The 14,771-nt window shown below is 37.6% G+C and overlaps 5 protein-coding genes across 10 annotated transcripts in view; 3 read left to right on the top strand and 2 right to left on the bottom strand.

The window, feature by feature from the left end:
- LOC105454185 (probable protein phosphatase CG10417) overlaps positions 1 to 2,179 on the top strand; it is an 8,508-nt gene extending 6,329 nt beyond the window's left edge. The window contains exon 7 of the transcript XR_974960.1: positions 1,324 to 2,179. The gene's annotated coding sequence lies outside the window, so the exon portion shown is untranslated. The remainder of the gene's footprint in view (positions 1 to 1,323) is intronic.
- Positions 2,180 to 3,408: 1,229 nt separating this feature from the next.
- On the bottom strand, positions 3,409 to 7,402 carry LOC105454182 (BTB/POZ domain-containing adapter for CUL3-mediated RhoA degradation protein 3). 2 transcript variants are annotated; one of them, XM_011696615.1, is made up of 5 exons: positions 6,815 to 7,402; positions 5,640 to 5,834; positions 5,035 to 5,347; positions 4,526 to 4,724; positions 3,409 to 4,451 (listed from the first exon to the last, which is right to left on the bottom strand). In XM_011696615.1, the coding sequence occupies exons 2-5, from the start codon at positions 5,800 to 5,802 to the stop codon at positions 4,260 to 4,262; spliced, it is 867 nt and encodes a 288-aa protein (XP_011694917.1). In that variant the 5' UTR covers positions 5,803 to 5,834; positions 6,815 to 7,402; the 3' UTR covers positions 3,409 to 4,259. The 2 variants fall into 2 exon arrangements, with proteins under 2 accessions (XP_011694917.1, XP_011694916.1); XM_011696614.1 differs by lacking the exon at positions 6,815 to 7,402 and having other exon boundaries at positions 5,640 to 6,121.
- On the top strand, positions 6,554 to 8,401 carry LOC105454183 (intraflagellar transport protein 20 homolog). Its single transcript, XM_011696616.1, has 3 exons — positions 6,554 to 6,733; positions 7,428 to 7,582; positions 8,192 to 8,401. The coding sequence occupies exons 1-3, from the start codon at positions 6,610 to 6,612 to the stop codon at positions 8,303 to 8,305; spliced, it is 393 nt and encodes a 130-aa protein (XP_011694918.1). The 5' UTR covers positions 6,554 to 6,609; the 3' UTR covers positions 8,306 to 8,401.
- Positions 8,402 to 9,419: 1,018 nt separating this feature from the next.
- LOC105454184 (transmembrane protein 234 homolog) lies at positions 9,420 to 10,836 on the top strand. Of its 4 annotated transcripts, none has more exons than XM_011696620.1 (5): positions 9,420 to 9,565; positions 10,083 to 10,127; positions 10,258 to 10,409; positions 10,495 to 10,654; positions 10,746 to 10,836. In XM_011696620.1, the coding sequence occupies exons 2-5, from the start codon at positions 10,112 to 10,114 to the stop codon at positions 10,826 to 10,828; spliced, it is 411 nt and encodes a 136-aa protein (XP_011694922.1). In that variant the 5' UTR covers positions 9,420 to 9,565; positions 10,083 to 10,111; the 3' UTR covers positions 10,829 to 10,836. The 4 variants fall into 4 exon arrangements, with proteins under 4 accessions (XP_011694922.1, XP_011694921.1, XP_011694920.1 ...); XM_011696619.1 differs by having other exon boundaries at positions 9,420 to 9,704; XM_011696621.1 differs by having other exon boundaries at positions 9,448 to 9,465.
- Positions 10,837 to 11,068: 232 nt separating this feature from the next.
- Positions 11,069 to 14,771, bottom strand: part of LOC105454181 — a 110,106-nt gene continuing 106,403 nt past the window's right edge. For both annotated transcript variants that reach the window (XM_011696613.1, XM_011696612.1), the window contains 3 exons: positions 14,290 to 14,498; positions 13,343 to 13,618; positions 11,069 to 12,900 (listed from right to left, as the gene is read on the bottom strand). In XM_011696613.1, the coding sequence (XP_011694915.1) occupies positions 12,707 to 12,900; positions 13,343 to 13,618; positions 14,290 to 14,498 (679 nt within the window). In that variant the 3' untranslated portion in view covers positions 11,069 to 12,706. The remainder of the gene's footprint in view (positions 12,901 to 13,342; positions 13,619 to 14,289; positions 14,499 to 14,771) is intronic.

The raw sequence follows: 14,771 nt of genomic DNA, 5'->3' as shown, positions 1-14,771 counted from the left end.
AATGTTTTATCACAATAATAATTATTTGTGGTATTCGCCCTTTCCAAGAGTGGACAAAAAATTATTATTATTGGACAAATACTGATTAATTGTGGACAATCGAATCCCGTATGTAATTTGAAAAAAAACGCACTTAGGGGTGCTGACGTAAAAAAAATTTTTTTTTTTTTTTTAATTTTTTCCAAGAGTGGACAAAAGATTATTATTCTTGGACAAATATGGACATATTGTGGACAATCTAATGCCATATAGATTTTGTCAAAATTCGCATTTAGGGGTGCCAACTTCACGCAGCTATGTTTGTATCACAGTATCATTTATTTCAAACTATAATGATTTTTCTAATCCTTCTAATCATTATAATATTCCATGTCTTAATTAATATATTTAAGTTTAATAATTAGATATTTAGTTTACTATATGTATATCGTCCCATTTGCTCCAGCTGCACTTATAAAGTATATTCCTTGAGTTTTTAAATTACATAGTACACATAAATGTATATATTTATAAATGTAGTTTATAGGATTTATATTTGTAAGTCAATACATTTATCTCTTATTTTTACGAAATAGAATTTATTTTTGAATCCCTGGGTATAGTGGTTGAATGGATGGGTGTGCGAATAGTTTAAGATGTTTAAACTGTATTATGTAATTAAGGCAATTGTGCGTATAACGCGTTACCAATTTGTGATCTTGTCTTAATGATAACGTTTAAAGAAATACAAAAAAAAAAAGATATGTACTTGTGTTAAGCTACGTCAAGTGCTGTAGTAGTTTGAAACGATCTGAATTTGGAAATTTGCATATGTCAAAAGTATGTTTTTTGTAAATTTATACAGAGAGTCATATATATATATATACATATATAAAGCATAACATCGTAGCTTTGGGAGAACGGTGTAAAGGCGTTTGTCTTATAGAAAGAGGGGTTGAAAATGTGACGCGATATGGTGTGTTGTGACAAACGCATGGTGGTTATGGTATTTTGTATAAATTCAGAATACTAATCCTATTGTGTCGCGATGACGGTGGTACTTTGATAAACTTTGGAGTACTATCGTGACATCGTCGATTGTCGCAAAATTCCTTCTGGTATTTGGAGGCACGCGAAATATTTGTGGTTATTAATTGTAATAAGTGCAAGATACTTGTAGTATTTCCGACGGGCGCAAAATAGAGGATACGGCATATTGTATCTGGGAGCAAATCTCCGTTTTTCGTGTTAGCTAACGAAGGCAATGACGTTCGATGGATTTAACGAAACTCAGTTCTCTCTGCATCAATTAGATGAAGTTACATTGTATATTTTTGCTCTTAGATATCTACTCGTGCCTACGTGTACATCAAGCTCCTTCACCCCGATATCTACCCAACATGAACACGAGCGAACTGAAAGAGTGCGCGTGTTTTAGCATGGCGACTGTCTCTGTAGAACTTTGGTCTAATGAGAAAATAACGCGATCTGGATTTATAAACTAATATTATTAATCTGATTGTGGCGTCAACCGCCAACACTCGTCGCAACAATTTTTCGAGGTTTACGTTACGTTGACATATATAGGCAATACTTGAACAAATAAAGACCTACTGTCATATTTTTTACAGTTAAGACTCTTACACGTTGCATAAAGATTTCTGTTTCGATTTCGTAATGCGATAGCAAAATCTTTATGTTTCCATTGTAGAGATTCGCGAAGAAACATTAAAATTGTGTGAGGCAACCATTGTAGAGAATAGGAACATGAATCAACCCAGTGACATCTTCGTGACAATTGTGACATTTTCCACCAATATATATATATATTATATATATTCTTCTGTCGACACTCATGTGTAATCACAGCCGTTAGTAGACAGTAATTTCATCGACGAAAATTGTTTATAGTTAATAATACAAAAGCAATCACGATACTCTTATGTGAACACCGTTTGCAAGATGATCAGTAGTGTATGGATACTAGATGAGCGGTGTCTAGTATTCAGAAAGAACTGACGTGCCTTTCCAATTCAGGGGTTGACGACCTCCGCAACATGTGTATGTACATTCGATTCCGTCTCAACAAGAAAGGTTTGCGCCCCATATACTGTCTTTAGCTGCAAACTCCGTCATACACTTATGTATAATATCTTGTTTCATAATACATGTCGCTCGAATCAATCTTAATGCTTGTTTCCATTTTCTGCATTTTTTTTTCTCTCTTGCCACGAAAAAAAAGCAAACACATCGAATATTCTGAACTCAGTAATATGCTTTATTTTTAGATTTGTCTTTGCCACTAATAAGATTTCTATTAAATGATACACAATATTCCGCACAAATAACAGAATAAGTCTGGTTTTGCAGAATTAGCTCTGTGCTGCTTGTTTGAAATTTGCTTGTTCATTTATTATTAATTTGAATTATCGTTTCATGTTCCATATCATAGTACCATGATTTCTTTTTCAAGTAATCGCAAATAATATGTATGTCTTTTCTCTGAATCTCTTAAAGGTGCATAAATCTATTCTATTATCATCTTTCTATGTTCAATCTCTTACAACTTGTAATCGCAAAGAAAGGTAGGAAAATCTATAAATCATTTGATTCAACATAGATATATTCGATTTAATATATAACATATGTATTACAGATGTGAATGAAAAGATGTAAGTATTTAAGTCCTACGATGTAGGTATGCAACACGATATATGTGGTCCCTTTATTAACTATAGGATTATGGATCTCTCTTATCTTTTAACGCTAAAATAAAAAATAACACACATACACACACACGCACATATGTACGTATATATACTGTGCCAGTGTAATCACAGTCCGTGGTTGTTTTATACTCGACCTTCACTTATTTAACATCTTCGAAAAATTGAGCAAACTTACCCTCTATTATTCTATTACAAAACGAAAAACTGTGATAGGCTTCCTAATCATCATACTTACGATCGGTAGACAATGAATTACTCGCATCGACATCCGAAACACTCCGGTCCCGATTATCGCTCCGATTTCATTATTAAGTGAAAGTGTAAACCAATGAAAAAAATAATCACCGGTATATATATGTGAGAATTATGGCGATTACACAGTGAACAACATATTTAGAATGACGTGTTAGTAGAAAAATCAAAATAAACTCGTTTATTCAAAATCAGATATATTGTACTATGTATTGCATTCGTTCAAGCCGAAAATCCTAAAAAATACGTTTAACACTTACAATTCAATTGAAATAACAAAATTTACGCGTTCGTAACGCGTGTACATCTCCAATACGTCGTATCCATACAAAACTGACATTAGACTTCAATCTTTCTTTACTGGCAGTATTTACTCCACATCATCCTTTAAGCAGTTTAATAGAATTCCGGACTTGCTGAGAAACGCATATTTAAATAACACAACATATATGCTTCAAATATACAATACGTACGATTTTATTTAAGATATTAAATTATGCAAGTTTGTAAGAAAGAGTAATATAAACATGATGAAAAATTAATCGCAATGATATAATGACGTAAGGATAATAATTAATTATAAATATAATTAATTACAAATTAATAATAAGGACGATGACGATGACAATGATAGTGATGATGTGATAATGATAATAAAATAATAATACTTATAACAGGTAACAATGCAGTCCTAGTTTTGCATGAAATTTTCTTTAATAACAATTTGGTTAATCTAGATGACTGCTTAAAAGTTGTCATAGAGTATAAGTTCATAAATAATTTCATCAGTCACAGAATGGCAACTTGGACTTATTCCTGTCGCAGATTTTTAATCGACGATTTGGCACATAAAGTAAGCGCGTGGCGCTTCATTCTTTTCGTGATTTTTCAGGATGTAATCAATAAAGTGCCATTCCAATATAGTCGCACATTTATACGCATTTATAAACACACTTGTATAGCAAGAATGGCGGAGGAAATTCAAGACAAGCAGATTTGTCATTCCGTTTTGATGATAATTTGAGGGACAGTACGCATTTCTCTTATAAATATATTCAACGATTAGAACACGCAGTTATGTCCGAAAAGTAAAGTTTAGTTGTCCTCGTGTTCTATTCCAAAGACAAGAGGGGGAAAAAAAAAAGAGATTCGACTGACAGGCGATAACCAAGTATTACGTTCGCGTTTTGGTATACAATCCGTGTTTTTCTCGTCCTATTTTATATTGATCCGTGTCTTGAACGAGCGAACGACGCTGAGGATCGCGGTGTGCGGTGGACTGAGAAGAACAAGACTGGGTCAGTTGGTGTTCTGTTTGTTGGAGCGCAGGCGAGCCAAACCTGAGCGCTCGCCCTCTTCCTCGTCGGACGTGCAGGGTACCACGCCGCGCGACGACGTCGCCTGCATTAATTCCTGGTCCGGGCCATTCCGGTGTTCGTACAATAGAATGTTTAACGTTTCCTCGTATATTCGAGCCTCGGGAAATTCAACCTGAAGAAAAGTAAAAGATTTTTTTTATTAATATAATTCTAAAATCATCGTCATTGATCGTCATTTGGCGTTACCTTTGTATGCTTCCTATCGGTCGTGTAGACGATCGAATGGCAGCAGACTTCAGCCACCTTACGACCGTGCCCATAAAATGTCCAACAGCAGATCTCGCTTGAGCCGATAACATCTTTGATGAATAATACCCTGCCACTGAATCTAAGTGACATTTTGTCGAATAATTCTATGTTCTTTAATAGATTGTCGTCTGATGTACTGCAAAGATTAAAATATATAAGATTTAGGATCTACTTCTTTGATGATGATATGATAATAATACAGCTACAATTATTTATATTGTGACATTTCGTTCGTCATTTTTTTTCGTAAATTTAGAATATTAGTTCAGGATATAAATTACATATGAGAGATACACACAATACGTGCTTTTTATCTCTTGTTACTGTTATCAGTCTCTTTAAATTACGAACGTATTAATAGCTTTTTGAAACGTTTAGATCGCAATTTATAAAGAAATTGTGAGATATCAAAATATTTGCAGCTATCAAGCAGCGTTTGGTATTACCTTGTGTAAGAATATTTATTGTTATGCCTATTAATGAGCAGCTTGACCACAGGCTTAGTAGTGTTACTTATGAGTAACTGTTCCTCCTTCTGGGAGGTTATGAGAGGGACTCGGCAGATCGGCTCTGCCTCGCGCTCCTTTCGCAGAAGTGCCTGCTCGCAGGACTCCGCCAGCTCGCTGATGCAGTAATACTTCGCCTCCGCGAGCAGCTCCGCCATCTCCTTCGTATTTTCCGGCAGCGGAACCGAGCCGTCTCGCAAAAAGTTCAAGATCGTTCCGAAATGCTTGCCGCAACGATCGATCAATATCCAGCCTGCGGACAGACACCGCGGATCAGCGTCGAACGTACAAACGGAGTATCGACAAGCTCGAACGATCGATTGATTTTCTCCGGAAATAACGCAAAAAAAATAATCCTTTTTTCTTTAAATTAATCAAACAAATCCGTGCGTTTTGTCGTCTACCATGAGTCAAAAGCGACGAGGTCTAACGATCGGAACCCCGCAAAAGCTGATCGATATTTGAAGAGCGTCGATCGATTTCGAGTTACCACAAGTCGGAAATCGTAACGTCCGCGGAGAGATGCAAAGAGGAAAGCCTCTCACCTTCGGAGTCGGTGAGCACTTCCATGCGACCGCTGAACATCGCGCGCAGCATGGTGTCGTGCTTCTGCAGGGTGCCTATGGTGGTGTAATGTAACGAGCCCCCGATGTTCAGTTTGACATACTCCGACGGGTACTTGATCACCGTCTTGTGTTCGCCCGACATAACGAGAAAAACCTCTGGGGCGACTTCCGGACCTGGCGATGCCGAGGCGAATACTGACGTCTGACTGACGACGCGCGACGCGCGACGCTCGCGAAACGGGGCGAGGACGCGATATCGATCCCCTCGACGTGTGTGTGTGTGTGTGTGTGTGTGTGTCGGGACTGTGTCGGGTCGAACGTGAACGTTGCGAATCGACGGATCCGCGTTTGCGTCGTGAGGCGACGGTGACGGCGTGGTCGCGTCGACGGGGTGCCGCTCCGCTTACCACGTCCCAGTGAGATGTACACACATACTGGAGTGAGCCTGAAGAAAACGCGTGGTGGGGGGTAGCCGCTTGTGCGAGAGTGACAGCCATGCGGCTTAGGGACGTCTGCCTCACTTCAATGACATGTCATTGAAGTGAGGCAGACGTCCCTAAGCCGCATGGCTGTCACTCTCGCACTACTGTTGCACAGTTCGGCCATCCCCCCCCGCGCCTCTCCAAGGCCTCACTCAAGTATGTTATATATCTCACTGTCACATCCGCTGTCAAAATCGCGCGATACATTAACGTATCTCCGTCGTGCTCCATATTCCGCTCATTCATCATCGGCGATGCGGCGAATTTCTCGACCGATCAATGCGCTGAACGTCGCGGTGGATCGACGATCGAGTATCGACCGTGAGCTGCGCGACGCGAAAGTATCGCGATGCCGCCGCTAGGCGCGCGGCGATCGCGTCGGCGGTCCGCGGCGACCAATCAGAAACGTCCGCGCCTCGCGGGACGAGCTGGGTCATGTGACGTTGTTCCTCGCTCGCGTACTCAAGATGGCCGACTCGCTGACGAAGTACGGCGTTTACATCGATGACCTGAGCAAGATACGCGTCCTAGAGCCGGAGGCGGCGAATCAAACGAATAAACTGAAGGAGGAGTGTCAGAGTTTCGTGTCCAGTAAGTTGCGCTCGCAAGTGGCCGTTGCAGTGAGCAACGCGGGGCGAATTTACTTGACCCGGCCGCGTTCACGATACTCACCCGTGTTCGTTCGTTCTCTCACCCTCCGCACGACTCTCGTCACCGCGTGCTTGCCGTTTGCTTTAACGAGTTCCTGCACAAGAAAGCGCACATCTACACTCTCAAATGGCAGTTGAGGCGACTCGAATTTTCTTTAACTCAATCGGCGATTGATTTTATATTTCTAATATCGTTGAATTCGCAGTTCGTTGTCTACAAACTTATCTTTCTTTCGGAATGCTAATTGCAATTAATTGTAATTATTCTACTTAAAACATTATAAATATTATTTGGCTTAATCACCGAGTAAGTTTAATTAATTGAAACACTTAATTAATAGAATCAATTACAATTGCTACTATTATTATGCCATTATTGATTGAAATATTCATTCGCAAAAGAAATATAATTTAAAGAATGTATTTAGGATAATTTTGCGAGAAATTAAATATAAATAAAATTATGCGAAATTTTTATCTGATATTAAAGTAAAATATTCTATTTTGAAGCTTTGTCTAAAAAATTGTATCGATGCTTTTATCGGCATTTGCACTATTATTGCCACAAATTGCTAATTTTGCTTCAGAAGTATAAATGGTGACTATTGCGACGATTGAGAATTTTTACATTTCAGAGATTACCGAATTTGAAAAGAATTCTGATGAATTCATTAAGATATTGGACAATTTGGCGAAAGAAGTGGAGAAAGAGAAAATGAAAACAATCGGCGCGCGGAATCTGCTACGTTCTGTTGCGAAGCAAAGGGAAGCCCAGAAACAGCAGATGCAGGTTCTTAAATAATTACATGACTTACAATTAGCAGCGTGTATTAATCGTTTAATTGGTACAGACGGTCGCGAGAATTTATACTGTTCTAAAGTACTAAGCAACAATGTTGCATAACGAGACGTAAGAAAAAAGCGACATTGTCTGCAATTTTCCAACTGAAATAGGAAATTAATATAAATGAAATAGAAATTAATTTGTAGTCGGCAACGCTCTATTCATAATAGAGTAATAATTAAGATTCTTAAATATGATCTCATTACTGCCATCAAGAAGTCATTTTATTGATTTGCATGAGTTAATTTTATTATCCTCATTTAAGATCTTGAATATTGATTTTGATAATTTTGTAATTTTATCACCCACATCTAAAATCTTGAATATTAATTTCGATCAAACTTCAATTAACTTTGTTGGCGGTTAATTTATGGAGCAATTTATAATATAATACTTATTAACATGAATACAATTATTAATTTTTTATTGATTGACGCATAGAAAGGTAGATTAAACTTAAAAGGAGAATTCTACCGATTAAATTAATTGGATTGCATTCAAAGTTAAGCGGATCACTATTGCCGCTCTATGTCAATCGATCAAATCTCGTTGCAGGCATTGATCTTGGAAAAGTCCGTGGAATTGGAACGACTACGAGTTCAATGCGATTCTTTAAAGAAGGTCGAAATGGAACAGCTAGAAATTATCGAGCATTTGTCAGTGAATTAATGTATTGTTTTATAGTTTCCATTTCTTCATTGCCGACTCATCGAATGTTTTTCATCGCCCTTTCTACAATAAACGGTATAATAATTTTTCAAAATATCGATATTTGTTATGTGAATCAAAGAATTTTTCAAAGAATTTTAAAGACGACTTCGACCAAACTCCGATTAATTCAATCAGCAATTAATCCATCAAATTACATTTGTATATACGTTTTGTTAACATGGTTATAATTATTTTGCTGATTAACGGAAAGAAAGAATTATATCTGGGACGAATTACATAGTTAGAAATTGTATTTGTGATCAAGTCTGCTTGGATTAATTGGATTAAAATTATGCCGATTATCGGAAAAAAAGCTGAAATCACCGTGAGTCGCTCAAACGTTGCATTTGAATGTAGCCGCGTTAGCTGAACAAGAAGATTCCTATCCGCCAATCCGCGCGCCGGAAAAGCGTGACGTTTTAAAAGTCGCGAGTGTTGTTCTTCGATACAGCTTGACCCACGGTCAGTCGTCTACGCGCCGCGGCGATCGAAGGATTATCGCGTTCGACTCGTTCCGTAATTGTGATTTCATCCGAAAGAATTATCGTCGCTGAAAATCGTGAACGGCTTTCACGAAGCGTCGGGCATTCGTCGTGGGTTAAACATCGGGTCTCGTTAATTAATCGCCGTCGTCGCGATCTCGCGGTATCTCGCGATCCGCTTCTACCGCGTCCGACGCGTCGAAGGATCTTATAAGTGATCGAGGTACACCCTGTCGCGCATCGTATAATTCTACGACACGGATACATCGAGCGCGCGATCGTCAAGTGCGTAGGGTAACTGTATAATACTTTAACTTAATAAAAAAAAAAAACACTGTCTATTTACTTGTTAGTTTAGTTTTGTGACTTATTTAAATATAAAAGCGCATTAATAGGGACGTACAGGCACACTAAATAGGGACAGCTACCCTATACGCCTTTGTTCCTTTTCTATCGATTTTTGCCGAAAATCATGCTTTTCCGTAGCAATTCAAATCGAATTCAACTACGACGTAGGGTAGGAAGCGCGTAGGAGGTTCATTTCCTCGGCTATTTCAAAGCTTCGAGAATCGCAATTTTGCTGCTCGATATATCTCGAGTCGCTAAGGACTGTCATGGCGTCGCCATTCGTTCGAGGTACGCGGTCGGGCGTCGGTCGCTGTGCGTTGGGCTTTCGTGTGTGGAAAATCGTGTCTTTCAGAAGTGCGAGACGTCGTGATTTACGATATTAAACGTCGTGCGTAATCTTAATCATGTGTACCGCGAGCGTGGAATCGAGCTTTAGAGTTGGATTGTCTCAGGTTATGCGGGTCGGTTCTCCTAACCTAATCTAACGACTAATCTGTGTCTCTGTCGAATGATGTTTGTCAGCCGTGGTTCGTATAGCGTTGCGTCTCGATCCTCTCGATTTCGCGCCGTGATTGTCATTAATTGTTTAACGTTCATAGCACGTTCATGAACACGTTCAGTCGTGCGTGACCGGCGTTTTCATTTTCAATGACGTCACGTTGGTTACCGGTGACCGGCGTCACCAAACTCAAAAGATGCGTACAATTCGTAAAAAAAATTACGTAATTTGTAAATACAATGTAATAGAGATCTGATAAATTTTACTCTGATGTAAACATGCAAATCCAACGTTCAACGTGTTAATTCTCGTGAATTGTGCCTAACTTGCATTGTGTCTAACGATTCTAACATACATATACATCGCTTATTATCGCGTGATACGTCAGATGCGTGCAATATTTCAGATCGTTAGATCGACGTTAGACCGACGAGAATGGCGGTCACTATCGGTAAGCTTTGATTTTTCGCTCGCTTGCTCGTTGCAAAATAATCCTTTGAGCGACGCGCGTGGATAGAAGCAGAAATTTAATGTTAAACATTGTATTAAGATGACGTTGACGTGTGCGTTTTACATTGCAGAGTCTGTGATATATCTGTGTCTCGTGGCGATTCTCTGGGGTGTAACCAACCCGTTCATAAAGAAAGGTGCACAAGGCTTGGAGGACGTCAAGGCCACATCCTTTTATGGACAGTTTGTCAAGGAACTTGTGTTTCTCGTCACTAGCCTGAAGGTTTGTCACGCCGCTACATAAATTTTATTGATTTAATTTTATGTTGTAAGAGTAATAGCGTTAGTAATTTATTTTCTTTATGCAGTATCTCGTGCCGTTTCTCGTTAATCAATGTGGTTCGGTACTGTACTTCCTGATCCTGTCGAGCACCGATTTATCTCTGGCTGTTCCAGTTTCAAATTCTCTTACCTTCGTATTCACCGCGGTCACAGGCTGGTTCCTGGGCGAGAAAAAAGTGCACAGAAGTGAGTACATTATCTTCGTGAGATTATCTTTATCTCTTGTTGTGAAAATGTTGTGAATATTAATTGCTTCACGATCTGCTTTACTTTTCAGATGCGTATCTGGGAATGATACTTGTACTATGCGGAACGACACTGTGTTGTTGGGACAAGCTGAATAAAGCCGTGGAATTGTGATTTGCACACATTAACAGTCATTAAGCACGCATCGCTATCCTTCCTTTTCCTGTTCATCCATACTGCCTGCCGATTAATCCACACCCATCCTGTGTAATGTGAGTAGCACAATGATTAACACATTTACGAAATTCTAACAAAGTTTCATGATATCCAATTGACTTTACTCTTTCTAATAAAGAGTAAAGTCTACTATAAAACATCCAACATTAATATGTTTTATTATGAATGATATGATAATTTATATCATTGCGTTTATTAATCTTGTTACAAGATATAACTCGTTCTCGGGTTTCTGCGTTTAACGCAATCTTACAAAGAGGAGCAATGTCTGTGTTAATAGGTAATGAGTTTTATTCGTAATTCCGTACAATGTCGTCGATATATATTCATGATATTTACATGCATATCGTTTAATGATCCATATGTACACACACACACGTAGAATAGCACCGGGTAGGAAATGAAGTAGTAATTATGGTGCAGGGTGACTATGTCGCCATATTTAACTTGTTTCTTTGTCCACACGCAAAAGCGTATCACAGTATACAACAGATAATGTCTAGCGTCGCGCGTTTTATATTTCTTCTACACTGTTATCAAAAGTGACGAAGGTGTCTCTCGAACGTGGAAATTTCGCAACAGTGTATGTGTAATCTGTGATCCATGAATGTACAGAGACAAGAATTATATTTATATATATATATATTTAAATGAAAACACAAAAGGTCTCCTAGTAAAAATAGATTAAGAATTATGATTATCAACACAAGTGTTTATATATACAATAAGCATGCAAAGACGAGATTGATCTATGCATAGGGGAAACGTTCAGTAGATATCGCTATACGTAACTGCCCGTTTTACATGTCGAGATAAAATTTGGAAAATATTTTTTCTTGAATTTCTTCATCACACTAGCGTTTGTATAAAGAAAGTTTACATTGTTCGTTACGGAATATATATTATCGGGGGGGGGGGGGATTTTTGATTCATTAACGAGGAGTGTATACACTATAGGAATGTAGAAAAATGAAGATGGCACTTTGATTCACGGTAGAATAAAGTGACGCGTTAATTTTTCATGAGATGCACAACGCACATGGGATTTATTTACGTGAAAGTATGAAAAGTGTCGAATGAGATAAAAGCATATTTTGTCGAGTCCCGAAGGAGGAACAAAAAGTTAACACACAATGAAATGTTAATTCACGATATATTATAAACGCATTCTCGTCATTCGCAACAAATTTAATCCGTTAAATTTGGCAGAGAGAAAGCTATTAAAGTAATGCAACATATATTCGACATATTGAGAAGGTTCTTTTCATTTTAGAATAATCAGAATTCGTATTCGTATTTAATATTACACTTCTCAAGAGTTTACATTCGACCATAATCTTCCTTGTTTTGAAGAACGTTATTTATTTAATGCGCGAAGAGTATAACAATAGATAATTAATTTGACGAATAACTGAGGTTCGAAGCTTCTTCGCGTGCGCCTATGAATATTTGGATAATTGTTTTTATTCTGTTACGTATATATGTATCTATTGCGGGGATTAAAACTTTGTGTCTTAGGTAGCGCAGAAATTCCATGAAGTCGCGAAATCGATCAACGTGTTGACAGCAAGTTGATTTACACGTCGTTACCGCAATCGTATGCTACTCGGTTAGGAAAAAAAAAAAAAAAAATTAAAAACTCGCGCGGTCGCGATCGACATTCGCGCGACGTGCGTGTTAAAAGGTGTATATTATCGATAAGTCGCGTCGTTATTAATCAGCGCGCGTCGGATATCCGACACCTATTAATCGCCTACGAAATTACGAATTACACTTATGAAACTCGAGACTAGCATTGATCAATGGCCGCCCAATTCAGGCGCGGGACTTCTTGCTCTTCAGCTTGAACCATCCCGCGCTCTTGTTCGGGTCACGGGGCACGGACGTGGATCTGTTCAGCTCCACCTTGGAGCCTATGCCTCGCGATTTGGTGGCCAGCGATTCCGTGGAAACGGTTCTATCCACTTTCTGCTTGTCCTTCGATTTTAACGTGCTGCGATTGATCGTACCTGCAATGGGTGACGTGAATGTTTTCATTATAATTATTACATTAAAGACGTAAATTAGCACTCAAGGTTAACAAATTTTTTTATATTATAAATGAGACTGATATATATAAAATATGAACTAATAATTTAATTTTCTTAACCACTTGAGAAAATTTAAATTTTTCTTCGATTTGTCCTGAAGTTTAGAAGAATAAAATTATTTAAAATTAAATTCATAAAAAATATTCCGTTCTTATTAAGAGATATCTTATTATTCACTTGTTATTCACTTGCTACTAAAATTCTTCGCGAATTTTTATTAGTAAAAATGAAGTGGAAAGAAGGAAAGATACAGTATTACTTTAGTTAATTCTCTTTTAGAATATGAAATTTTATTCATTTTATTTAAAAATTAAGTTATCATGTCGGATTAAGTTAAATTACTTTGCTCGAAAGAATTTACTTGTCTTAGAAAGATTGTCCTTGCTTCGCCGAGCTTCCTTTCCTCGGCGGCTGAGGGTTTCGCGGCTTCGTTGCCTGCGTCTCATGGTCGCGATCGGTTTCGCGTGCTGTTGCTGATCGTAGTTGATCTCGAACGGTTCCCTATAATGTCGCGGCTTCCACGGAGCAAGGACGCTCACGCTCCTCGACACCGTTCTCGTGTGCGATTGCAACGGTCGATTTAACTCCTCGCGACTCGCCGCCCGGCGTCGTTCGTTCGGGCCTGGTATTTCGCCGACTGGAATGCAGATATTGAGTCGCAATTAGAATGCGGTGTGTTACGCTTGACGACATTTTCTTATACTTTCACTGCCGAACATTATTCATATAGATCGCTTGTTAAATAACTTCAAATACCTAACCAGTACGATATTATTCTTTTTACATATTTCCTATGACGCAAATGCGACAAGTATTGCAGAATTCCAAGCGTTCAGTGAATAATACGCTTCGTAGAGCATATCTATTATTGGCAGCATAACATTTCAACCAAACATTATATGCGAGATATTGAAAAAACGGTTTACGTGATTAAGAAAGTAGATTAAACAATATTTTCTTAGCAAAAAGTTGACGTAACGTGTCATATTTTTATTTTCTAATTTTTAATTTAGCAAATGCTATTTTATTTATTTTAATCTACGAAGCTTAATTCGCAAAAGGTATTTCGTTTATTTGAAACATTTGAATTATCAACAATATTTCGATATTTTTACTACGAAAATCGATTTAAATTATTAAATTTACAATCTTTATTTTTTTGAGTGATTTTTGAATTTTTGAAATAAAAATTAAATTATATAAGTGGAATGGAGAATAAATTATAATATTATAAATCTTAGAACAAAATATAAAATTACAACAATTATAAATGCTATATGAAAATATTGTATAATATTTTTATTGTACCTGTAGCAGCATGAAGATACACGACAGATCTTTGCGATCTCTGAGAGTTTTGACTTTGCTGGCTGCTATCGCCCGTTGTACTCTCGCCCGAAGACAATGCGCTTTCAGCGAGTCTCGAAGATTTTCTTGGGGCTGATATAATACCCAAATGGCGATTCGAATTCGTGACATCATGCCTCGAGCGGGCGTGGTCGTCAATTCGTTTATTTCTGGAATAATTAATTCAATTAATTGAATTTGTTCAATCTTTTTGTAATATGAATTGCATTTTCAGTTATTTAGTTAATCGATAATATTGTTATTAAAAAGAAGATAATGTCAAAAAATTTTTTTAATTTTAAGAAACAAAACTATTATTTAGAATGTTTAATATAATGCGGTATAATCGGACACTAAAAAAAAAAAATAATATTTGGTTAAAGATGAATAGCGGAGAAGTAGATAATTAAATATTTGTTCAGAATGATATTAATTAGAAGAAA

The sequence above is a fragment of the Wasmannia auropunctata genome, unplaced genomic scaffold, assembly GCF_000956235.1.
Source record: "Wasmannia auropunctata unplaced genomic scaffold, wasmannia.A_1.0 LD335987.1, whole genome shotgun sequence".
Classification (NCBI taxonomy): Eukaryota; Metazoa; Arthropoda; class Insecta; order Hymenoptera; family Formicidae; genus Wasmannia; species Wasmannia auropunctata.
The sequence above is the reverse complement of the archived record's forward strand: the minus strand, read 5'-3'. Positions and strand labels throughout refer to the sequence as shown.

What these genes read in the sequence shown, in the direction of transcription:
- LOC105454182 (XM_011696615.1), bottom strand. Translation starts at nt 5,802, where the DNA reads ATGTCGGGCGAACACAAGACGGTGATCAAGTACCCGTCGGAGTATGTC. An exon ending in AATAAATATTCTTACACAAG is followed by an intron (nt 4,725 to 5,034) that starts GTAATACCAAAC and finishes TAATCTTTGCAG; the next exon opens with TACATCAGACGACAATCTAT. An exon ending in CCGATAGGAAGCATACAAAG is followed by an intron (nt 4,452 to 4,525) that starts GTAACGCCAAAT and finishes ACTTTTCTTCAG; the next exon opens with GTTGAATTTCCCGAGGCTCG.
- LOC105454183 (XM_011696616.1), top strand. Translation starts at nt 6,610, where the DNA reads ATGGCCGACTCGCTGACGAAGTACGGCGTTTACATCGATGACCTGAGC. An exon ending in GTGTCAGAGTTTCGTGTCCA is followed by an intron (nt 6,734 to 7,427) that starts GTAAGTTGCGCT and finishes TTTACATTTCAG; the next exon opens with AGATTACCGAATTTGAAAAG. An exon ending in CCCAGAAACAGCAGATGCAG is followed by an intron (nt 7,583 to 8,191) that starts GTTCTTAAATAA and finishes ATCTCGTTGCAG; the next exon opens with GCATTGATCTTGGAAAAGTC.
- LOC105454184 (XM_011696620.1), top strand. An exon ending in TTCTCGTCACTAGCCTGAAG is followed by an intron (nt 10,410 to 10,494) that starts GTTTGTCACGCC and finishes TTCTTTATGCAG; the next exon opens with TATCTCGTGCCGTTTCTCGT. An exon ending in CGAGAAAAAAGTGCACAGAA is followed by an intron (nt 10,655 to 10,745) that starts GTGAGTACATTA and finishes TTTACTTTTCAG; the next exon opens with ATGCGTATCTGGGAATGATA.